This window comes from Centroberyx affinis, unplaced genomic scaffold (genome assembly GCF_046629955.1).
Source record: "Centroberyx affinis isolate AG114_WGS23_722 - 3 ecotype Tasmania unplaced genomic scaffold, CSIRO-AGI_Caff_v1 ptg001667l_1, whole genome shotgun sequence".
Taxonomy (NCBI): domain Eukaryota; kingdom Metazoa; phylum Chordata; class Actinopteri; order Beryciformes; family Berycidae; genus Centroberyx; species Centroberyx affinis.
Window position 1 is genome coordinate 509,136 of NW_027280092.1, and position 25,196 is coordinate 534,331.

Sequence of the window (25,196 nt, forward strand, 5' to 3'; positions counted from 1 at the left end):
ACTGGGTATCATCAAAGTAAGCTGGAGTTTGCTGCTTGTATTAAATACTTGGTAAGCTGTTTTGGTGCAATTTTCTTGTGGTAAACTTGTAAGTTTGCCAGTTTACCAGTTTAAGACGCTGCCTAAGCATGCCATATGTTCTCCACTCACTAGCAAATCTGTACAAGGGTTATGATACGGCAGTTGATATGTTCATCGAGAAATTCATGGCTTTTAACCCTCCAGTCCCCACCCCTGAGGTGCAAACCAGCCAATCCAGTGTGCTCTTGGGGGGCATTGGCTCCGCCTCTTGGGGCGGGACATCAGGGGGAAGGAACCAATGACGGGACGGGACAGCAGGTTTCCTGTTAGGCCAGCTAACACTACAGTTTACCAACTAGTTTGTGAGTTTGTTTCGTCGGAAGCGCCACGGACATGTAGAATAGAATAATAATTATATCAATATCAATAGGATTTTCAGTGCAAGACATAAATGGCTACTTGTTTCGTCATTATTCTGTTCGTTGTTGTCGTTGCTTCTTCTTGTCAATCATCAAACACTGGATACAGCAGTAAAGGGATTTGTCTACATGATAGCAGTCATTTATGTGTGTGGTGTGGTCACCCTTAGAGGACAACTGAGTGGTCCAGACCAGACCGGACTAGGTTGACCTGGACTGTGTTCAGTAAGAGGCGGAGGCCCTCTCCGCTCTGTTTGTGGTTTTGGTTAAAGGTATGGTTATACCGCTGTGGAGTTCAGAGCGCTCCAGAGGCTTTGTGGGTGGAGGGGGGACTCCTGGAAGAGAGAGAGAGAGAGAGACCCTCTACCGCACGGCTCCGCTCCTTCTGAGCAGTGTGTCCTTACTTGAGAGGTCAGAGGTGAACTTGCAGCGGTGAAGGTAACTGGGTGCCCTGACTTGGGTCTAAAGGGTTGGGAAGTGGGGTGAGAGAACGCCTCCTTTTGTGCCATCTCCAAAGTGCCAAGAGCCCCGGGGGAAAAGGGAGGGACCGCATGAGTCAGAAAACAAGCCTCTCTCTCTCCCTGTACCCTCCCTCCCTCCATCGCTCCATCCCTCTCTCCTCCTCCTTAGCTCCCCCCGGGGTCGGAGCTGTGTCTCTGTGGTGTCCGTGAGTCCAGGGGCGTCTGTGGTTCTTGGAGGGACAGCCTCCGCTGGGCTTCGGGATCCAGGGAGGACTCCCCGGTCCCAGCCGCCGCCCCAACCGCAACCCCAGCCCCCATACATACCCCCGACCCAAAGTCTAACCCCACCCCTAAGCTGGTCTGCGACCCCCTTGCCGCTCCGGTCCCTAACTCTAACCCTAACCCTGACCCTAAACCTGAACCTACCGCTGGTCCCGCCCCTGAAATCACCCCGGCCCCCGTGCCCAACCCCAACTCAAGCTCCAGATGCTGCCCCAGGCTGTCCAGTCCGGAGGGGGTGAGCTGCCCCTGACTGGGGCTGATCAGAGAAGAGTCCTGGGGCTGCAGAGAGTCCAGTGGCTTGGCTGGGAACTCCTCAAAGTCCTGGGAGTCCAAGATCTGCAGGTAAAGAGAAGAGTGGAGGTCAGTGTGATAGGCTCTCTCTGCATGGGGTTGTGCTGGTTTAAGACTGGACAGCTGAATTTGGTGCTTGGGTTTTGGGTCTGTGGCTATCTCTGTTTTGGTCCTATTTAGTGCAGGTTGTACTGTTCTTGCTTAGACTATAAATAAAGTAAAGTAAGTAAAGTGGGTGCTATGAAACTTCAACATGGTGCGATAAAAGTCGTACAAATCAACTCTGTTCTTTATTGAGCTTCGTATATAATAAAAAAATAAAAGTTGTATTATTAGTATTATAGTGAAAATGTAACTTTAACTATAAATCTTCACACCTTAGCTGTGATTTTAATGTCCTATAATCCTATTTGTATGCAAATGAGTTTTGATGAGGTTGGTGTTCTTAGGTGTGAGTTGTTTGTTTATTAGCTAGTTTGTATGAACTGCTGTGATATAGTGAATCTATATAGTAATTTTTATATAATATACATATTTTTATGATCATAAGAAAACACATACTCTAGCATTTTATAATGCAGCACATTGTTGTAGAAGCAGCGCTTCTAAGTATGTATGTGATATGGTATAAGTTTGTTTGCTAACATTTCAGTTAATGTTAAATAGGTGCTGAAAGTCTCTATGTCTCTGTCATTGCTATGAATGCACCATGGTTCAGAATCTGTACCTGTTTATTTCACATTTTCCTAACAGTGGCTCTTCACTATTGAATGAATAAAGGTGAAACACTGGCAGCAAAACGGCAGCATGTAGAACACTCATTGTACTGTCGGTACTAAATGTGTGTGGTTGTGTTCATCGCTGATACACCTACACATCTTTACCTGTGAGAAGGAGGCCAGGGTGTCTGTCTCCAGAGGTGTAACAGGCTGAACCAGTCTCTCTCCAGGACCTGGTCCTGGGCCGGGGCCAGGATACGGTGAAGCCTGAGGGGGAGACCGCATCCTGTTAGTCTATGCCATGCTGGCTCCTAAATCTAACTGTAATCTTTGGATTAGGTAATGGTATATTTGAAATAAAATACCTGTACCAAGCCAAAGATACATTTCAAAAAGTGTGTTAGTGTGCTCACGGAAGCTGACCAGTGTGTGTGTGTGTGTGTGCGCATGTGGTGTATCTGTCCGTCTGAGTGTGTGTGCGTACTGTATGTGAGTGTGTCTGTGTTACCTGAGGTGGTGATGAGACGGTGCTGTAGGCGGGGGGAACCAGGGCCATCTGTCTCTGCAGCAGCTGCATGATCGCCCCGATGTCTGTGGACATACGACTCTCCAACCTACACACACAGTATAAACAGTAGATCAGTGGGATGATTTAATGATCAACTGGTTAACAAGACATGGACGAGACATTCAGAGGCAATAAAACAGATCCATGAGCTGCTGTTATCCTATTACTTTTGCTGCTGCAACAGATGGTTCTTCTATCCTGCTGAGCTCTTTTCAGCTCTGTTCAACACCAGGCTCTGGTCCCGGAGTGGACCTCCTTACACACCGCTACTCCCCATCCCAATTCCTCACACACACACCTTCAGTCTGCTGACACATCCTATCCAGCAGAGGCACTTGAGCGCTCAGCCGGAGGCGCAGCCAGCCACGTAACTACAACCCGTCGCACAGACACTCAGCCTGTGATCGCAGCGAGACCTGACAAACGGCCCTCAGCCAGCTAAAGGCTACAGGGATGGAAAAACACTTTTTTTCCTCCACGATGGAGAGAGGAGATTCCCTTCAGAAGCGGTCAGGTAAAAAAGAAAAGGCTTCAGTCTGTCAGAAAACTGTGAGTGCCGCAGCGTTTTAGCGGGGACACTTCCAGATTTTGGCGCCGACACTCTCGCAGACACACGTCCAGACGGCCGTACCTGTTGAGCTGCTTCTGCAGCAGGTCCAGGCGCGTGTCCAGCTGGCTGCGCTGCTGCCGGCTCAGGCAGTGCAGCGGCGTGTTGAGCGGCGGGGGGGAGGGCAGGCTGCAGCGGGGAACCTCCTGGTACTGACCGCCCCCCCGACTCTCCCCCCAGAAACTGAAGATGTTGGACACGCCCGAGAACGCACCTGTGGAATATGAGAGGGTGGTTGAGTGAGTGAGTGTGTGTGTGTGTATGAGTGTTTGTGTGTTATACATACAAGCACATAAGGATATTTTTTGTGTGTGTGTGTTTCATGGTTTTTACTCTGTACATTGTCTGATTATCTGTAACACTGTGAAAAACAGTTTCCTAATTTCTGTTCTATTATGCTCTATTATGTTCTACTCTATTCTAATGTGTTCTAATGTGCTTTATTCTATTCTATTCTATTCTATTCTATTCTATTAAATCTTACCTGACAGGGCGTTGCAGGTGTTCCCAGTCTTGGGGTCCCCGTCTCCCTCGGGGTTCTCGTTGAAGTTTAGGGGCGTGGCCTGAGCCTTCGGGGTCTCCAGCATCGCCGACGGAGGGGCGGGACATGTCACGACTGACTCCTCCCCCTTTTAGTAGAGTAGAAGAGTCATTGAAATCAGTCTTTATTGTGTATACAGGGTAATTTGCATTCAAGTTCATGTAAAAAATGACAGACAAGAATGGCAAAGACAACACAGATAAATATAATATAATATATATATAATAAACATAATAGAGTTGTAGAATGAATCTGTGCTGCTTAGGGAGAATTTACCTTGCAGCCAGAGATCAAGGTTGGAAACAACACAGTAATGACATTATATGGATTTTCAGAATCAATACAGAATACTGAATGAAGCTCTGTGAGAGAAGGAGTGAACAGTACACAGTCTTGCCGGGGGTGAATATATGTTGTTAAAGTAAAGTAAATAAAGCTATAGACAAAGCATTCATCAGTTTCCTGTCATGTGTGGGGCGCTGACTCAACTGTTTCTCTAAATGAGTATGAATGAAAAAGTGGAGTTATACCTCATCGCCACTGGAGTGGGAGGACACCGAGCTGCGATGCCCCTCCCAATCTGGTTTAAGCCCCTCCCCCTGTTTTTGGTTGTTGGCCGCTTCCTTCCGTCTTCGTCGCAGGGGCTTATGGGACTTTTTAATCTCCCCGGCGTCTGCATCATCTGGAGAGGGAGGGGTGTCAGGGAAGGAGAAAATGAGCGTGAGTCACTCCAGCTGGAAAAGGACTAACATGTCGAAAGATGACCAATAGGGATCAATTAGCAACGCTCGCACGGGCAAACTTCATTATCAAATGGATTAAACTCTTATTGTATTTCATTAACCATTTAGACAGTCAGATAATTTGGAGGTTATCATGTGACAGTAAAATAAATGGTCTCAGTGAGAAATGACTTAGGGAGGATGGGTTACCTTTTTCCGTACGCCGTCGGAATGATAATTTGCGTCTCCGTAATTTGTTGAATCCCCCACAATCCGAGTCGTCGCTGCTCGGAGAGCCAGGAATCATGTTGGTCTGTATGGGAGAGATGAGGAATGACCAACATTTAATAGTCTTTCTTAATAAAAGTGCTGCGGGGATGCAATTTGTAAAACCAGCAATGTAGAAATATGAGGAACATCTTCTGAATATTAAAATAATTATTTCATCAATCTGTTCATCAATAGTTATTTTGTTATGATATGCTGTTACTTTTCTGGTGTCCCCATTTTCCCTCAACCTGTCTCCTCTACTTCTACTTCAGTTAGTGATTTCCTACATTTCCCACAATGCCTTTCAACAACCCCCAGAGAATGTGTCTGGACTTGTTGCATTCAGTACATGGAGGTAGGTGGAGAGAGCAACAGTAAGTAAGGGGCAAGAAAGTTTCCAGTCAAGAAAAAGTCATGTCCCTTACTCAAAACACAACATGTCTTCTGGCTGCAATGCATTCTGGTCTACCGAGGCTTCTGTCAGTGGAGAAATTGGTGTCTCTATCTCTACCTATACGGAATAAGTGAATTTGTTGAGTAATCATTCACCTATGGCCAATCTATTTCATGGAGCAAGTGGTCCTATTCCCTCCAGTCAGTATTCAGGACGCCTGCCTGAATCTGCCTCACTCCTTCATGGCCTACAGACTTCATCTACAGTCAGGCTTGGAAGGCAGTTGTCTATAAGACCCAAACGTGCAGAACTAGGCTGTCAACTCACGTCTCGGAGGTTGAAGGTGATTTCCAGGTTGCTCCAGAAGTGGTCGCAGAACTCAGGGTACATGTCCAGCACCTCCAGCACGTCTTCTCTGAGGATCTTGTGGAGGTCGCAGTAGGTCAGAGCCCGCACGTCGGCGTTGGACTTCCCCGGCCGGGCGTACAGGTTGATGGGCTCGCCGAAGATGTCGTTCTTCCCTGGATGGATAGGGAAAATGAAAACTTTGAAGCTTGTTTTGGCATGTGGGGTCTGTCTCACTCCACTCTTGCCCCAAGGAGTTAATTATATAGTAAGACAAAGTTTTTAAGAAGCTATCATGAGCAAAATGAATTTGCCTCTGTTTTTTGTTTTTTGAGATATGACTTGTTAGCACTTGTGAGTAATGTCAGTTTGACTAAAAAATATTTATCTGAAAAATCACCTGTAGTATATTCCTAACCACTTCCTAACTGTTTTAGAACACAATGTTAATGGAAAGGATGTAAACACAATTATTCAAAGAAATGGTTTTCCAGCCCATTGACTTTCACCAGCATTGCAAACAAATTGCATACCAATGACATAACTCCTGCTGACATCAACTTTTATTACCCAAATTTATAGCATACATCATAGTAAGTGTATCAAACTGATGCAAGCTGTATGAGGATAAGTCTTTTAGGGAAAGAAACATAAATGAATGCTTTTCTGGAAATATAATTCATTTGTGTTTATATGGTTGGTTGTTGTGTGCATGGCTTTGGTGTTGCCTCATATCCATTCATAAATGCAGACACACACACACACACACACACACACACACACACACACACACACACACATACACATACACATACACAGACAAGCAAGTACAGACAGTCCCACAGAAACAAGCTTTGTGTTCATGTTGTATGGTGGTAAAACATATATAGGGCATCACTTCACCATGTAAAAGCTGATTCAATAGGAGCAAAACTCCATGTTCACCAGTAGATGGCACTATCAGCTAATGGATGACTCATGAGAGGCAGCATGTCTTCAGGACACCCTCAGTTTAGCCAGTTTCAAGAGATTACTCACTGTACTTCAGAAGAATCTGCTTTTACACCAAGAGAGCAAATAATTTATTCTTCAGAGAGAAAATGACCGGCGGGCAGACAGCAGACCTGACTGGAGCAGAGCAGGCCTGCTCTAGTACTTTTTCAAGTCTCTGATTAACACTTCTGTCTGACTTGTGGTTGAGGAAAATAACTGCTGCCTTGTTGATAACTCTGTGAAAGCCCTTTTGGACTCTTCTTGGGCAGCTCTCCTAGGCCGGCCTGCAATGGACTACAAGCTGCCTCGGGATTATTAGTGAAATGAGAGTGTTTATCCTCTTTTTCAGTCTAATTATGTTTTTTTTTTTCTTTCTTGTGTCCTTTAAGATATAGATTTTCAGGTGTTGTCATTCACTTTTTGCATTTTCTTATTTTTATTTTTTCATTCTTTTTAATTACCTAACCTAAAGGCCTTACGACAAGGCAGCTTGGATAGGTGCAAATGAAATTATCAAAGAAAAACCTATGTAGGGGTTGTATTATTTGGATTAAAAATATTCTGTTGTATAGATTTCCTCTATTCATTTCATTTTTATGTAGTATTCACAGTCACTTATCTTTACATATATCACTCTTCATTGAACTCAGCCCCCCGAACACATGAAAAACACAAAAATGAACCGCAAACTGAAAACTTTTTTTTGTTTTTTTACCCAAGATGGCTACCACCACGTCCCCTCTGAGAATCTCTATGGATCCCCTGGATATGAAGTAGATGGCGGTGAGGACGTCCCCGGCGTGGACCAGCGTGTCGCCCGGCGGGGCGTGGGTGGTCTTGAACTTCATGGCCAAAGCCCTGAGGCAGCCTTTAGTGGAGCCTTTAAAAGCCTTACAGTTCTGCAGCAAAGTCCGGTTCAGATGGAGGCAGATATCCGCCTGCAGACACTCTGGGAAACCTTTCAGCACCTGAGAAAGGGAAAGACAGAGGAGGGAGGGGGGAGCGAGAGAAGGGGAGAAAGGAGGGAGGAGAGGGGGGAGGAGAGAGAGAGAGAGAGAAGAGGGAAGGGGGAGAGATTGATAGAAGGTGGGGGAAAGGAGAGAAAGAGGAGGGATAGAGGGAGGGAGGGAGGAGAAAGAGGCAGGAGAGAGGAAGCAAAGGAAGGGGGAGAAAAGGAAGAAAGAAAGAAGGAGGCGATAGAAGAGGGAGGGAGGAGGGAAAGCAAGAGGGGAGAGAGAGGGAAGAGAAGAAGAGAAGGGAGGAGAGAGGCAGAGAGGATAGAAAACAGGGAGGGAAAGCAAGAGGGGAGAGAGAGGAGAAGGGAGCGAGGGAGGGAGAGAAAGAACACGAGGAGGCAGGAGAGAGGACAGGGATGGAAAGAAAGGAAGGAAGGTGGAAGGAGAGAAGAAGGAGGAGGGAGGAAGAAAGGGAGGGACGGAAGGAGGGAAGGAGAGAGGAAGGAAGGAGGAGAAAGAGGGGGTAGGGAGAGAGGAAGGGACGAGGAGAGGGAGGAAGAGGAGGAGGCAGAGAGGGATGGAAAAAATGGAGGGGAAGAAAAAGGGAAGAGAGGAGGAGGAGGAGGGAGGGAGAGGAGGAAGATGAGGGAGGGAGGGGGGAGGAGAGAATGAGGTGGAGGGATGAGGAAGGAGAGAAAGCAGGGAGAGATTGAGGGAAGGAAGGAGAGAGGACAGAAAGGAGGAGGAAGAAGGGGGGAGAGAAGAAGAAAGGAGGGAGGAGAGATGGGGAGAAGGGAACGAGCGAGAGAGGGAGGGAAGAGAAAAGAAGTAGAACGAGAAAAAGAGGACGAGGAGAGGGATGGAAAGAAAGGGGGATGAGAGATGAGAGGGAGGAGGAGAAAGGGAAGGAGGGAGGAGGGGTGGGAGGTAGAAAGTGGACGGAATGATTATATTAGCATTGATATATACTGTATTAGCATTGGTTGACTTATATGTAATATAAAGCTAATGTTAAATAAATGTCACATTTTATAGATGCTTTAATAGAGAAGATAAAACAGTGGAGGTCCAATAGTCTTTATTGCTACTCTCCCTCCTGGTGAATACTCAAAGGACATTAACCTTTTATAGCTATTACACCCTTTCACAAATCAACATGACAAACAAAACTACTTGTACATTTATCATTAGATACCGCCTCTAAATATCAGAGAAGGCATGCAATCCTGCTTTTATTCCTTTTTTCTTTACCAAGCATCAGCCATTTTTGATTCTCAACTGTTTATAAGGGCATAGAGTTTTATTAAAAACTATATTTCAGCGGGCCTTACGTAACAGAGTCAGCAGGCCCGTAGCTCTAGAGTGTAATTAAAATGAATAATTGGTGCAATTTTAATGAGTTTGCTGCAAGCACGGGAATCCCCAGCTCTTTAAAGCAGCGGGGCTGTGGGCTTCTCTTGCAGCTCTCCGGCTCACTGCACAGAGCCGCACACAAACTAAAACACCCACACTTTTCACCCATCAGCTATGTTTCTCTCTCTCTCTCCATCTCTCTCTCTATCTCTCTCTCCATTTCCATCTCTCTCTCTCTCTCTTTCATCCATCTCAAGCCATTCTCTCTTCATTTCCTTCATTTGTCTCCAGCCTCTCTCTTCATTTCCCACCTTAAGTCGGTTCCTGAGTTGCTCTTTTTCCTTTCTTGTCCTCTCCACCCCTTTACTTTCTTACTCCAATTATCTCACTTTCTTTTTGGAGTGTTACTTCTTCCCCTCCCGTTGCCTCACTCTTTTCCATTACCATATCACCTGTTTCTCAATCTTTTTAACCCCTCTCCTCACCCTAAGCAGACCTCTTTCTCCCTATGTTTCTCCACACAAAGCCTTTCTGAATGCTTCAAAGTCTCCATTGAAGACAAAAGAAGATCAAGGGAGATGTGCAATCATGGCAAATAACTGGCAAATAAACTCTTTCATCTTTCAAGGATAAATTCCCTTTTGTGAATTTTCACAAAAAAATTAATAATATAATAATAACGACTCTCCGTATCCAATATTTTGTTGATTTGGGTGATGGAGTCAGGTACGACTAAAATTTGCTGAGTCGGCCTTTACCAGCCAACTGTATCGGCTGCTCTTTTGGCTTCAATTTAATGGTGCGTTTAGCAGATAACGAACTGTTGACTTTCAAGGCAGTAAGTTTGTGCTGTTATGCTGTTATTGTTGCTTAGTCTTTTGCTATATCTTTTCTGCTGAGCAGTGCTTCTGTAAGTGTAGAAAATGAATGTCCTTAATGTGTTTTGGTATTTTCAACCTTTTTAACTTTGGCTCACCTCTCGCCTCTACAGCTGTAACCGCTGCCTGAATGCTCACACAGTAGTGATTGTATGCTGAATGTATATTTCTAGAGTGATATATGAAGTTTACTCTCTATTGGATGTTTTCTACTTACCCTTTGCACTGTATGTGAGTTCCTGTTGTTCCTATACTATGTGTGCCAGCACCTGCTATGTTACTATATTAGTTATGTTTCTGCACCAAAGCAACAAGGCAGACTCTGGAATAAAGTGGGTTTTTTTGCTACATGATGCTGCTTCAGTATCTTGCTCAAGGACAATTCAGTAAGGTGGCTGTTTGCTGTGATGGAGGGCTTGAACCCAGCGGACTCTCTACTCACGACTCCACCCTGCAGCCCCAAGTCCTGATTTATTCCATTCCTCTTCAGGAATGAAAGAGGTTGCAGCTGATTGAATCAGTCGTTGAGACAGACAGGCAGAGGCTACACTCTACACCATCCAATCATCATAATCATTACAGTAAACATTCCCTAATCCAGTCAGCTCGCCCTGCTGCATTTCAGTAGGCCTTCAGGAGAGCAACATAATGAGGGAAGAGGGGGTGGGGGGGTGCGACTGGCAAACAAGTCCCCTCGGATGCTCGCCCATTTGTTCCCTGCGTACTTCACTGAATCACTTATTACGCTGAAACGAAACAGGGTTAGGATGATGGAATATTGCGTTTGCGTTGGGACTTCGCGCCCAAACGAGGTCATTCTGTGTTTCTGTAATGCATCACGGACAATAATGAGCCACTGATTAGTTATATGTTCCGCCTGGCAATTTAAAAGGAAGTTGGAAGTTGGAAAGTCTAGCTGAAGTTGTGAGTAGTGGAGATATTTATAAGTGGAACTCCCTCTATGAAGTGGAAGTTTTTTGAGTTGACTTTATGAAACAGCTTACAAAGCACTGCCATTCTGTACTAGAATAAATACCAACAGCTCCAAATCAATAACTGTGCATGGGTCAGGGCTAGTCTCTAAAAATCAAACACACTTAAATACACACTTATAGATCTATACATCTTGGTCATACTGTATATACAATGTGCATATGTAATGAGAATAAGTATAAGTACATCCACTGACTCATACACTGTGTCAAGTGTATGGGTCAGTGGATGTAAAGCGTGTGTCGCCTTTATAATCACCAGTTTGTGTGTGTGTGTGTGTGTGTGTGTGTGTGTGTGTGTGTCCAATGTCACATTTGAGTCACAGCCCTCATGTCAATGCAGCTAGTACAAAGAGAGAGAAGTGATTTGGACCATGGTTGTTGAGCGCATCATTTCCTATACGGATGTAAGTGTGTGTGTGTGTGTGTGTGTGTGTGTATGTATGCAAGCTGTCCAATCATATACAGAATGACTCACAGAAGTCATGTTGAGGTTCACAGTAGACAAACATGCATGCTGAAAGCACTCCTTTGATCTCTCTGTGTGTCCTATGACAGGTATGACTCACTGTGGTCATACTGAGGCCTGTATGTGTGTGTCAGTGTGTGTGTGTGTGTGTAGGTGTGTGTGTGTGTGTGTGTTTACCGATGTTTCTACTAGCATATCAAATGTATGTACCTGCTCTGGTAGTCACCACGCTTACATCAGTTGGTATTGAGTCATGCATGTTGCACGCACTTCTCCAGACCTTTTATATGTGTGTATGTGCATGTGTGTGCACAAACACTCATCTGCATGTGTGTGTGTAAGTGAAAAAGAGAATGTATGTAAGTGCTTGTATGCATGTGTATAAACTGGTGTAGGACCATGCATGTTAAAAACACTCCAGCCTTTGTGTGTCTTTGTGTGTGTTGAGTGTGTGTATGCTTGTGTGTATATTATTTGTAATATTCACAACATTCACATTTACCCTGTTGGTGTAGGACCATGCATGTTGAAAACAAGTCCTCCAGCATTTGCATGCATGTATGTGTGTATGTTTGTGGGTGTGTGTCATCTATAATACATGATTCATATCTAACCTATTGGTATATGAGTATGCAAGCTCAAAATACTCCTCCAGCCTGTGTATAGGTGTGTATGTGTGTATTTATGTGCATATGCACGCACAAACACACATTATCAACTGTCTGCATTTGTCTGTACATAGAGAGTTTTTGGGTGCATGACCAGCAATACTCACAGCATTCATGTCTATGCCATTGGTGTAGGACCAGGCGTGTTGGAAATACTCCTCCAGCCGCTGCCTGAGCGGGTTGGGGATCTGGTGGAAGCGGATGAACTCCCTGACTCTCAGCATCTGGGTGTGGTAGCGGGCCGTCCCCGAGTATAACCGCTGGATAATGGCCGACACATTCCCAAAGATACTGGCGTACATCAGGGCTAGAGGAGAGAGGAGAGAAAAGGGTGGAGGTGAGGGTGAGAAAAGAGGGAGGAGGAGGAAGGAAGGAGGAACAGTATAGTATAGAGTATATAGAGTACAGGGGCACAGCAGCACTTCATACACACATTGACATGACCTGACACATTTCTCGCTGGCTGTTTTCCCCGACTGGACAGAAATGTATTATGAATTGTGACGCCCTTGGGTGATATGAATGATGAAAATAGGTGCAGAAGTGACAAAGACAAGGAAGAGAGATATAGAGAGAAAGAGGAGAGAGAGAAATCTTGGACATATGACAGCAGACACATCATCATTGTATGTACCATATACTGGGAAACTGTATGTTGTCGGTATGTCTCTACACCAATGTCACCAAGACAATTTCCTGTACATTCATCATAATATTCTGCTTATGTCTATTAGTTAAGCACTGTATTTTTTAGGATTACAGCGTAGAGTGATATAGGGAAGAGCGACAATGACACCATGAATCACTTATAATAGCAATGACATGCAATTGTTAAGCAGTCAGCCCATGTCAGTCAATTTTTTTAATTTACTGTAAATCAATGTAAAATGAAGAAACCTTTCCTGAGGAATTGCATGTTGTTATCATGTGAAAACCTTCTAATCCCATGTAGTACAGCTAGCATCATATGAAAACCTTCTAACTCCAATTTGATTTTCCTGTTTTAAGTTAAGGATTACAGGTTGCTCTATGGGTTGAATAAATTCTATGACCCTTGGTGTTTTTGAAACCCTTTCAAAATCCATTGGAAATCTGAAAATGCATGGTGGTCAAGCTAAAATCAAGGCTGTTTTTCTTGTGTCCAAAGTTGTCAAAAATCAGGAGCAGCATTTTACCGACATAATCTAGGTCATGGTCATTTTATCTGTCAAGGCTCGGTCCTTACAAAGGTCAAACGGATGGTCTGTCTCAAAAATTATCACTTCTCTCTAGTCTTTGTGACTTCATTGACAGAAATCAGGGGTGAGAAACATCTTGAGTCACTTACAAACCATTTCTAACACACAAACACAAACACACACATGTACTGACACACAAACACAAGACAGGAAGGCAGGATTGACCAGGTAGCAGCTGCTGATACAGATGCCAAATCCTGAATATGAGAATACTACTCAAACCTTACAGGATTATACATCAGGTTCTGTTTGTTTGAAATGGCTGTTATGGCAAGCCTGCAAATTTATACAAAACATACAAAACATAAGTGCGCTGCAGGGAGACTGAAGACTCTCAATTGGGAGACCCGAGTTCATTTCGAAGCTCTGTCCAACTATCTATCTTCTGTAACCTTTGACATGGACATAACATGAAAAATATGTATTCACCAAGTCCTATACTTCATACGAGTAATGAACTCAAGGAGTGACAATGCTTCTGACTCTTTATTTCTCTGGTACCACATGAAGGAGGGGGTCCCTAGTTGCTACTTTAAGAGCCACCACGCTGTGAAGGAAACAATACTGCGGAGAACAAGCACAGCAGCAGCTTGAATGATCTAAAAGCTTTTGTTTCAGCCAGAGGAGAAAGTGTGTATTGTGTTGTATCCCCCATGAGCCTCTCTGGTTTTATCCTGCTGTCATGTTGGATCCTCTAACCTTTCAACCTGTGTCAGCTGCTATTACTGTCCACACTGTGTGTGTGTGTGTGTGTGTGTGTGTGTCGCGAACAGACCCAATACATCTCCGACTCTACCTGATGTAATCAAGCACAACTAGCAACAACAAGCAGTTCAAATCTTTGACACAAAGTTAGAATATATTTTAACCCAGGCCAGACTTAAGTAGTGAAATGTAGGACAAGTCCCAAAATATTTAGCATTAAAAAGGCTCATAATACTTTCATAGTACACTTCCACTTTAAAGCAACAGATTTTACTACAATGATGGGGAATTGCTACATTGTTAGTCCATGCTTGGTCAGGCAAATTCAAAATTGTCTGGATGACAGTTGATGGAATTTTAATTAAATTTAATGGCACAGTTATGAAGATTGCAGCCAAACACCCTTGTTGGTTTAGTGCCTCAAATACTTACGTTTTGTCCCTGTTTTACTATAACTATTGTGATACAAGTATTGATTTCAAGTGTTAAGTATTTCATACGCAGCATTCCTAAAAATCAATGTCATTAATTTCAGTGGTTCTTGGTATCATGCCTTTGCCTTAAGAAAAGTTGCATAAGGCCGACTAAAGTGATGAAGCAATCAATCAAAAGCATAAGCGTATCATGAATGCTTTAACTAGGCGAGGGTCTAATATAGGACCTTATCAGGCCTTAACTACATAAAAACAACCATTCAATTACTGTTTAGTCTAGGAACTATTTTTAAACACCATAATCGTTTTGTCATCCTGCGGTTGGTCTAATCAATGGAGACCGGGCCTCTGCCAGCCTGCAGAGGAAATTATCTTATGGAGAGGAAGTTGAGTTGATAAGCATATTCACACTGAAAGGGGATATTACAATCCCCTGCTGATGGAGCTTATTAAGGAAACGTTGGCTGGTATCTTTTCATAGTGAAAGACATGATCTATGGCTTTGTCCAGCCGGCTGCATCTATTAGAATTGTAATATTGAAGCAAATAAAAAAAAAAACCCTGGGGACTTAACACATCCCAATGCTGTCTGACACCATCCAGTGTAAAATAATCCCTGTTGTGCTGACTCATGTGTGCAGAAAAGCTCAAGAAGAGTTGAAAGAGGAGAATTTGCCATAAACAGTATTCCCACAAAGTATTTGATTTTGGAAAAGCCTTATATTATAAGTTATATCCTAAACAAATCCAGTCACACTCATTGATTCTGGCAGTAACTGCATGATTGCCTCTAGATAACTCACCACCCAACCACTCTAACCCTTGAAATTAATTAGAGTGCTCATATCTGTTTTAATGTAAAAGAAAACAAACATGGGGAGCAAAGTGATGTTTCCATTAATATACTCATATCTTTTTAATAGCCACTGGGGAACAATTGTTTCATCTTATCTTGCAACAATTGCAAATGACTTTTCTAGTGTGGCAGTTGTTCAAGCAAATAGATTTCTGCCCAGGTCTGAAGCCAAGGAGCACAGGAATATTCAGAGATACTTACATCCTATGAGCATGACACAGATGCTGAAGATCTTCTCAGAGTTGGTGTTTGGGGAGACGTTTCCAAACCCCACGCTGGTCAGACTGCTGAAGGTGAAGTAAAGAGCCGTGACGTATTTGTCTTTGATGGAAGGTCCTGAACCTGCCATGGAAATTATAAAGATGTTACACCAATACTGAAAAAGATACCACATCCCTCTAATGAAGACAGAATTACGCTAGTTACCATTCATTTACCTTTCATTTCCCTGTATTTCAGCACTTGTTTGAGCCGGTACAACTACTACATTACTGTAAGTGTAACTACTGCTAGTATTTTTGCTCTCAGTACCTGGGATGGAGTCGTTGTAGTGTTTCCCCAGTTGGTCCCCCAGCGAATGGAGCCAACCAATAGAACCATTCCTCTCTACGCTGCCAATGGCATACCTAGGCACAATGAAAACAGTGAGCATTATCATATTATATACTTATTGATGTTAGCAATTATTCATTTGATAGGACAGTAGCAGAGAGGATTATAGACACAGAGGTACCACAGTACAAGCTCTCTAACCAGAAATCAAAACTTGGCCCCCTACTGGCAGATTGATAAAATATTTGAGTCCTACGGTCTGTGCTTCTCAGGTAATTAATCATTAATTATACTCAAACTGATACTTATATTGTATCATTAAAACCAATTAATTAAATATTGTGTTACAGAGCTAGGCAAAATCCATCAGTTGGAGAAAGGTAATTTAATATCTTTTGAGTTGTAACGATAATTATAAATGTAACAATCGAATTGAACAGTAATAGCATCTTATTAGTCTTGTAGTTGTCTCACTTGGCCAGACATCTGTCTTCACTTCATTTAGCGCTGTACCATTAACAGGAGAAAGGTGTGGCTGAAGCCATTTGTCAGGAATAAAGATGAAAAAAAGACCATCCTGAGAGTGTTTGTATTTCTACAATCAATCATAATGTTTGTGTTTCTACAATCAATCATAATATTTGTATTTCTACAGTCAATCATAACGCAGCATGTCGCTCAAAACTAGGGGGTTGATGGGAATTGTTTTGTGTGCCTCAGACCTGGGTCAAATAGTAGTTACAAATAATTATTGCCATTTGCTTTAGCCTGTTTTGCCTGTCAGGTGGGAGCGGTTTACCACATCAGGACAATTCAGGTAGTATCAAGTATGTGGTCAGTCACTGCGAAACACACTAAAATGACTTTCAAATCCTTTACTGTGACTGTCTGAACTTTCTGCCAGTCATTGCATTCCCTCTCCTCAAACTCACTCATCTGGTCCCTAAGTAGGCTAAAATAAATAATTGAACCTATTTATATTTGGCCTATATTCCCTGACATGGTTCACATAATGGTATATTGGTCAGTAGTGTGGAGCAGGTTGTGAATGAATGGGACAAAACCAATCAGAGCTGACTGTCTGCCAGCTCCGGAGCGGACGTAGAAATCACTATTCCTCCAATATTCCTCCCTAAATCCTATCTGCTCCGTCGGACGATCCTATAGCACTGTACCAGATGCAGGCCAGCCAGTGCGCGATGAGGGCGAAGGTGCACATAAGGAGGAAGAGGACAGCAGCGCCGTACTCCGAGTAGCGGTCCAGCTTCCTGGCCACGCGGACCAATCGCAGGAGGCGGGCCGTCTTCAGAAGACCAATCAGAGTGGTGGTCTGGTGGAAAAGAAAGAGAGAGCGAGAGAGAGAATAGTAAAGATGAAGCATTGTTAACAAGTGGTCATTGGACAATGATGTACAGCAGGCAGAAAACAAAGTCCCCGGGCTCTGACACCTCACATCGTTCCCGAACAGCCCGCTGTCTGGAGGTGGAGCAGCCCCGGCCTTGTCCTGATGTGATTCACTGCTGTGGAGGAGGTAAATCCTGACTCGCATTCATTACTCTGGCCTGGTACTCACTACGTGCATTCCCTCTCCTTTACACTTGTATTCAGCTGGCCCCTGCTGTATCCATACCACAAATAAATAACAGGCCGATTACTGCGCTGGCAGAGAGCCTAGTTCTGCTGACTGTGTGTGTGTGTGTGTGTGTGTCCCCTCACAGTAAATAATGGTTGTCTGCTAAGGAAAATCTCCACTTTCTTGGCTCAGTGGCCCATTCCGGACAGCATCAACAAAGTGAACCTTGGCCAATCTTTCCCTGGGCAGTATTTGAATGTTGAGGAGCATCCACATTCATCATTTTTGGTTCGGCGGATGGCTTAATCACTACAAATAATATTCGTTTTTATTACTAACAAGTTTGCCATTACTTAAAGATGCATTTCAAGTACCACTTACTCCGTCAATGGAATTCCCCTGTGCTGAGCTGCTTTGCTCTGTGATGCTGCCAACCTGGGCCTCTGCCGTTTTTATCCTCCTTCCAGTATGTGGAGAATATCCTGAGAAGACTCCATCACCTACAATGCAACTCACTGTGTATCCTATCAGTATAGCTGGACTGAACCATTGCTGCTATTTGTATGTATTCATGTGTTGCATATTGGACTTTGTGCACTGCATTTTCTGGTGTGCGGTAGACACATCTTATTTTGATGCTGCAACAACGGGAGAATTAAGTTATGAAACGAAACTAAACCACCTTTGCTTCTCTTTCTCCCTCTAATTCCTTATCCCTCTACCTCCCCAGCTCTCTCCCTATATCTCTCCTTTCCTTATCTCCTCTCCACTCTGGTAGATAAGCAAGTTAGAAGAGATAGCAGACACCACGTCGATGAGAGAACAACCAGGGAACACCCTTCTCTCTTGTTCTCCCTCTATCTCATCATCCCCTCCATCTCCTTGCCACACTCTTTTCTTCTTCCACCTTCCCTCCCTCTAATTTCTGTCCTCCCTCCCTCTCTCACCACCCCTCTGCAGTATATAAACAGGTCAAGTGACATGGCTGACCCATGTTGATGTGGAGCCAGTTTTCCATCTCTTCCATCTTTCCTCACCAACCTTCTCTCCCTCCCTCTATCCTTCCATACCTCCTCTCCGTTGCGGTAGATGAGCAGGTCGAAGGGAATGGCAGCCACCATGTCTATGAGGAACCAGCCTTTGAAGTAGTGGACAGCGATCCGCAGCGGGTGGCTCACCACCTCGTCATTAGCATTCACATACGTGGTCCTGAAAGTAAGAATGGCAATGATACCGATGGCACCAATGTTGATATTTGTTATGATATGACTACTCTGCTGATGACACTACTACTACTGCTATTACAACTACTACTGGTACTACTACTTCTACAACTACTACTACTAGCAATGCTACTGCTACTACTACTATTGCTACTGCTACTACTAATACTACTACTGCTACTACTTCTACTACTACTACTATTACAGCTACTACTATTGTTTTCTGCAAATTACATTTCCAAAACAACAACTGTGAAGATCTGTCATCTGTCAGTTCAGACCTGAAGTTGATGAGGATGTCGATGATAAACATGATGTCCACTATGAGGTCCACCACGTTGAGAGGAGAGCAGGAGTAGCCACAGCTCTGCATGGCTGCCTCTTCCTGAGAGGAGAGGAGAGGAGAGGAGAAGACAGGAGAAAATACAGGAAGAGAATACAGAAGATAAGGGAAGAGAAGAGAATTATAATCTAACATTTTACAGTTCTAAAAATAGGACAGTTTTGTGTGGCTACCTCTTCCTAATGGATTAGCATTAAGGGTTTAAAGCTAATTTGCATATGTATACAGACAAAATATTAAAAAAATGAGAAAAAAAACACAAGGCTTTAAGCAGGAGCCAAGTCTTAGGAGAAGCCGCAGGGCTTTAAAACATAAATCAGAAGTTGAACAAAAAAATAAGAAGCAGGTTAATAGAAAGAGAGAAACAGAGGGAGAGAGCTAATGAGAGAACAAGTATGTTTACAAATGGCTGAAAGTGTTCACATGGATGTGTGTATCTGTGTGTATGCTTTTGTGTATCCGTGTATGCATAATATGTATCACACCCCCATGTATGCATCCTGGGTGATGGGATTGTATTCAAATAGAGCAAAAACAGATCAAATACATATGTAAATGAACCCTAGATGCATTGAAGATCCAATCACCCAAAACACTTCTGGAGGTGTCCAGAGACCCAGTTGGCTACATTGACAAAGTGTACATGCAATGCATCTCCATTCAACATATAGCAAGCACTTTCAAGCATGGACCCAACCAGGCACATTCATATCAGCCCTAATCAAGGTGGCAGGCATCTCAGATAGAAACATACTGATCAAAAATGGATTGTCAGGTTTGTTGTGGCGGGGGAACAAGTGGAACAAGGTGTTTGCTGTCACTGTACAGGACGTAACATTAAGAGAGGAAGTGAAATGTGATTTGGTGAGGGAAAGAAAATTTTGTATAATTTGTATACCAGAGATGCCTGTTATCATCAGATCTAAAATAAATTCAGCTAAATCATATCTGGAAACATGCAAGCGGTCATTGAGACAGCAAGCAGCAGTGTGTGTGCATGTAAGCATTTGTATGCATTCTTGTGTGTGTCTGCATGTGTATCCGTCATGTGTGTAAAGTATGTGTACACCCAAGCATGAGTGTGTGTTCAAACAAGGTTTAGATCCATGTGGGTAATACCAATACCGATATTTTTGGATTCAAGCTCTTGATAGACATTTTGTGCAAATATTCAATATCCTCAAATTTGAGCTTTTTCATGCTAAACAATCCCCCCCAAATTACAAGGATTCAGTGTTTCCCCCATATTTTTTTGTTGGTAGAAAAGCCTCTGACACAGCATTTAGACCATCGTGAGACACTAAAACTCTCCATTCAAACATGTATAAATGAAATTATTTTAGGTGGGTTTTACAGACTATTGAGTAAAAAACTCTTCCACATCACACTGTAGTGATATCTGTGGAAGGGGAAGGGCAGAGGGGGTGATCGGGGAAGAATGACACTGACTGGGCAAATATCCACTTTTTAAAAGGAACACAACCATTCCTTTAATAAAAGCCGAAACCGCTATATTGGGCCAACCCGAGTAGGAGACCCCACCTGGTCGTTGAGGAGGAAGGCGGCGGAGTAGGGCGTCAGGATGGCGGTGTAGATGACCAGCAGCAGGATGAGCCAGTCCCACACCGCCTTGAAGGGGCTGTAGTGCAACACCGTCCACTTGTGGATGCGAGGAGCCTGGAGCTTGTACTCTGGCAGCACGTCGGCACCCAGAGACAGCACCTACACAGAGGGAGGGAGGGAGGGAGAGAGAGAGCGAGAGGGAGGGAGCAGAGGGGATGGAAGGAGGGTGGGTGAGGCATACCAGGAGGGAAGGAGGGAGTGGTGGCAAAGGGAAGATGAAAGGAGAGAGGAAGAAAGGTAGAGATGGAGGAAGGGGGAGAGAGAGAGGGGAGGGAGTGAAAGCAGAAGAGGGGAGAGTAAAGAGAGAGAATGAAAGAAAAAGAAACCCAGGGAGGGGGAGGAAGGGAGAGAAGGAGGGAGAGACAGAAACCTTTAGATCCCTGTAGATCACCATGTGACTATGTGCACAATGTGGTTCCGTGTACATTGATGGAAAATGAGTTCACACACACACACACACACACACACAAACACACAAACACAGAGCTAGCCCGAGTGCATATAGCAGCCCTATGAAATATACATTGACTTCCATGACGTGTGCTGTGCCTTCACAGCAGCTACAACAACAGCGTTTTGCAATTACAGCGATGGAGCCAGTGTCCGCTGAAGATGACGAGAACTGTTCTGAAGGCACTGACCCTCTTAAGGTAACCCTCCTGGGCAGTATGTTTCTCCCACACACACACACACACACACACACACACCCACGCACACACCCACGCACACACACACACACATACGTAAAACGTCGTACATATGCAAACGCACAAAGATGCATGCATACACGCACAGATGCATGTACACAAATCCGCCCATGCAGTTAGAACACATAGGGCCTACACACACACACACACACACACACACACACACACACACACACACATACACGCAGATGTCGTACATACTGTATACAAGGTTATACCCCAAACACATATAGACACACACACACCCTATACAAACACACACATAGAGCCCTTTCCTCCATCTTCCTCCTCCCACAAACATACAGTCACACACAGGGAATGAAATCTTGGGTATTATGGTGCAGTTCTAAGTAGCTTTACTTTCAGTAATATATTCCACCGTCTGCACCGCACTCACCCTGGATCAGAGCAGGAATGAATCAGTATAAGTAGGCATTAGCAAACCCTGCCTTGTGTCTCCGCCTAATAGAATCACACAGTGAACTGCGGCACTCGGCAGCTGTGATGGAGCAAGGGCAGAGAAACATACTGAGCATCAGAGCTAAAGCGACAAACCTAGACGTGGGTTTTGACTGATTTTAAACGCCATGTGCCACACGGTCCAGACAGCAATCTGTGAGGATTTACATGCACACACCAATAAACAGTGGAATGACTGATTGGAGAATCATACAGTGAACAGCAGAGTCAGGCTGCTGTGCAGATGCAGGGGCAAGAAAAGCACTGTGCATCAGAACTAAGGCAACATGGGTTAAGATGCATTTTCGTCTATTCATTTATGACAATGTTTTACATTTGTAAAAGACACCCAAGCCGACCCACCAGCATGGTGGGATTTTCCAAGCAATTGCATTTAGGGTGCAGCACCAGTGCATCACCAGTGCAGCAGGCCTGTAAAAAGTGAGACCTTTCCAGTAGCCACATCTGTACGCTGGTAGAGTTAACCTCTGTTTGGCCTGGGATGACAGTATAGTACAGCAGACTGACTGACTTCAACACAAATCTCCCAGGAGAGAACAGAGAGGCAGAAAATCTCCTCCACATCTGTGTGTGTGTGTGTGTTTTAACAATCAAATCAAGCAATTATCATACTCATAAAATAAACTGTACCAAGTAAAACAAGAAGACACCACAACATAAAAAGACAATAAGAATAGAGGAAACAATATGAGAGTAAAACAGATAAAACACATCACATAAAATCAAGTCTATAAAAATAAGCTTTGAAAAGTGATTTAAAATACAGTATAATGCTGGTTCTGCTAAGCTCCGCTCCTCAGGCAGCTCGTTCCAAAGACTATATTCCCTGATGGCCAAAGCATGCTCGCCCATCTTCCTTCAACTCGCTTATCCTTTCTTCTTCACCTCTTCTCACCTCGCTGTTTTTTTCTACTCGCTCCATTTGGCTCCGATTACTCTTTACTCCACTTTCTCTTGTTCCTCCATTTCTTCCTGCCCTCCCCTTGACCTGCCAAATCTGTCTTCTTTTCTAATTTCATTTTTTTCCTCCCTCCGTGCTTCTGTCGTCCCTCCCGCTACACTCGCTCCACCTTTCCACCCCCCCCTCTTCCTCCACATTGCCAGCAGCCCAGTCACCACTCATTCATTCCATTACCTATTTCCATTCATCCTGCCTCCCCTCTCACCTTCCTTTCTTCTCCCTCTTCAATGGCCTGTCTTTCATTCCCTCAGTCTCCTTCAGTCTCCCTCTTTCTCTCGCTCAGCCTCCATCTTTCCCTCTTTGACTCTCAGTCTCTCTTCCTCCCTGCTGCTTTTATTCTTCCTTTCTTCCCTCTCTCCCACTTTCACTACCACTGTGACTTTCTCCTTCCTGCTCTCCCTCCCTATTTCACCTCTCCTTGCCCGATAGCAAAGTCTTTATCCATGTGTTTATGATGCATCCATGCATTTCTGCTACCTCCCTGGAAGTAAATTTGGGGGTTTTATATAGATGAAACTCCTGATTAAGCCAGCCCTAAAACATCTGGAATATCAGGGTCACCCACATCCCATTTCCTTGGGAGTTGTTCTTACAGCTACCCAAACTAGCAAATATGTCAGAAAGATGACAACCTTTGCTTAATTTATTCAAAAGTGAGTGAGAAATATTCCAGTGTGCATCCTCTCTTTAATTGAGCCAGCTGTCTCACATTTAAGGCAGATGCTGAATTTTTAAGAACCTCATCATTCATGAAATGAGAGCCCCCCAGTCTATCAAAACAGCACTGGGTTTTGGTTATTGAGATATTGGAAGTTGTTAACTTTTGCTGGCAATCTTATTACAAGTCAGTGGAGCTGAAAATCCTTTCTCCTGCTAACTCATGTAAAACATGTACATTTCTGTACAGACCCATGGTGCATTTGTAGAGATGACGTACAGACCGATGTAATTATCAGTTTACTTGAAAGTAATCCCTAGTTCAGCTGCCTTAGTTTCTTCTATGGAGAATACAGTAACACTAGCTATTTGCTAGCTTGCTAGCTAACGCTTGCAACTAAACTGTTAGCAAACAATAGCGTATAGCATAGGCTATTACATAGCCTACATACATAAAAGCACTGTATACATAGAGTGTGTTTGTGTATTAAGGATTCTGGGAGGGAAAAATCACAGCTACAAAGTAAAATGTGCCCAATAATTTAAACTCTACTTCATGTTTATTGAGATACTGTTCAATAAAGAACAGACATGATTTGTAGGAAATTATTTTTACCAGGCTATTATGAAGTTTGATGGCTCCCAGGTAGCCTATAGAGGAGTGAAGTGTCTCACCCTGACTGAGCTGAATTTACCTCTTGTAGACCATGGTGCTGTGGCTAAAAACAGATAAGATTGGCTTCTCCTCCACCTTTTGCCATGTTTAGTACATAGTGCACTTATACTAGCTCTTTCTAGCAGGGACAATCTGTAAACACTGAACAAAGTGAATTCCCTGAGCAGAAATACTCCTGCTAGACTGCAGCGTAACACACCCAGTCCTCTCTGGTCTATTTCTCACTTTTCTCTATGTCTTTCACAGCATCAACTCTGAGGGGAGGGAAGTGTGTGCATGTGTGTGTGTGTGTGTGTGTGTGTGAATGTGAGAAGAAGAGTGTGTGTGTGTGTGTGTGTGTGTGTGTGTGTGTGTTAGTTCTACAGGGAGCTGTGTAACTTGTTACCCTCAGGTTGACTCTGTCAGCCAAACAAACACCTGCTCCCACCTACCCTCTCCTCTCCCTTGCTTTCCTTTTTCTCTCCTCTCCTCTCCTGTCCTTTCCTTTCCTTGCTGTTGTTCCTCTCACCTCTCATTTAAACACTGACCATTGTTTCTGCTGTAGTGTGTGTGTGTGTGTGTGTGTGTGTGTGTGTGTCAGTGGCACGTACTGCACAGAGATGAGAGATGAGAGGTCACCTGTTGGTCATGTTTGCTGCTCAGTCAAGCAGCAGCAGTCAGGTACAACAGTCAATCCAGGAAGTGTTTCTGATCTGCATCAAGCATCAACCTGCTTCAAGGAATGTCACGGAAACCTGTCTCACCTGTCAAAACAGTCACACAGCTGGCTGCCTCTATAAACAGCCTCAACAGTCACTGGACCCACACTTACACGACACGATGCTTGGGCCTACACCTAATCCTCAAGCCCGACCTCTCAATAGCAATGTTTCCATCCAACTGTCAAGCTGACTTTCTGTAATCTTTTGAAATGTCGCCAAAAATAAAATGTAAATCAGGTGCGACTGAAGCAAATAAATAGCCTTCTTGAATCCTGTCAGAATGAAAAAACTCATCCACAAGAAAAATGGAGGAGAGTATTTCAAGTATCATAAATTACACTGGATTGAGCCTGGAAACCATTTGAAATTCAGAATGTGATAGTTTGTGTGATGCTCATCTGGGTTAGCTGGGGTCTCAGTGCATCAGCGGGCCTTCAACTTGAATATCTGCATATTTGATGACCCGGCTGACCGAGGCGCTGGCTGGAGGCTGATCAGCGTTAGCAGCTGTGGGAACC

At 43.9% G+C, this 25,196-nt stretch overlaps 1 protein-coding gene across 1 annotated transcript in view; it reads right to left on the reverse strand.

Moving 5' to 3' along the window:
- Positions 1 to 1,066: 1,066 nt before the first annotated feature.
- kcnh2b (potassium voltage-gated channel, subfamily H (eag-related), member 2b) overlaps positions 1,067 to 25,196 on the reverse strand; it is a 230,266-nt gene continuing 206,136 nt past the window's right edge. The window contains exons 7-23 of the mRNA XM_071528383.1: positions 20,416 to 20,595; positions 18,812 to 18,915; positions 18,378 to 18,516; positions 16,910 to 17,064; positions 15,714 to 15,808; positions 15,384 to 15,524; positions 12,057 to 12,256; positions 7,349 to 7,601; positions 5,623 to 5,816; positions 4,842 to 4,944; positions 4,440 to 4,591; positions 3,853 to 3,997; positions 3,393 to 3,582; positions 2,702 to 2,807; positions 2,427 to 2,460; positions 2,359 to 2,381; positions 1,067 to 1,519 (exon numbers count right to left, since the gene is read on the reverse strand). Of these exons, the coding sequence (XP_071384484.1) occupies positions 1,067 to 1,519; positions 2,359 to 2,381; positions 2,427 to 2,460; positions 2,702 to 2,807; positions 3,393 to 3,582; positions 3,853 to 3,997; positions 4,440 to 4,591; positions 4,842 to 4,944; positions 5,623 to 5,816; positions 7,349 to 7,601; positions 12,057 to 12,256; positions 15,384 to 15,524; positions 15,714 to 15,808; positions 16,910 to 17,064; positions 18,378 to 18,516; positions 18,812 to 18,915; positions 20,416 to 20,595 (2,667 nt within the window). The remainder of the gene's footprint in view (positions 1,520 to 2,358; positions 2,382 to 2,426; positions 2,461 to 2,701; positions 2,808 to 3,392; positions 3,583 to 3,852; positions 3,998 to 4,439; positions 4,592 to 4,841; positions 4,945 to 5,622; positions 5,817 to 7,348; positions 7,602 to 12,056; positions 12,257 to 15,383; positions 15,525 to 15,713; positions 15,809 to 16,909; positions 17,065 to 18,377; positions 18,517 to 18,811; positions 18,916 to 20,415; positions 20,596 to 25,196) is intronic.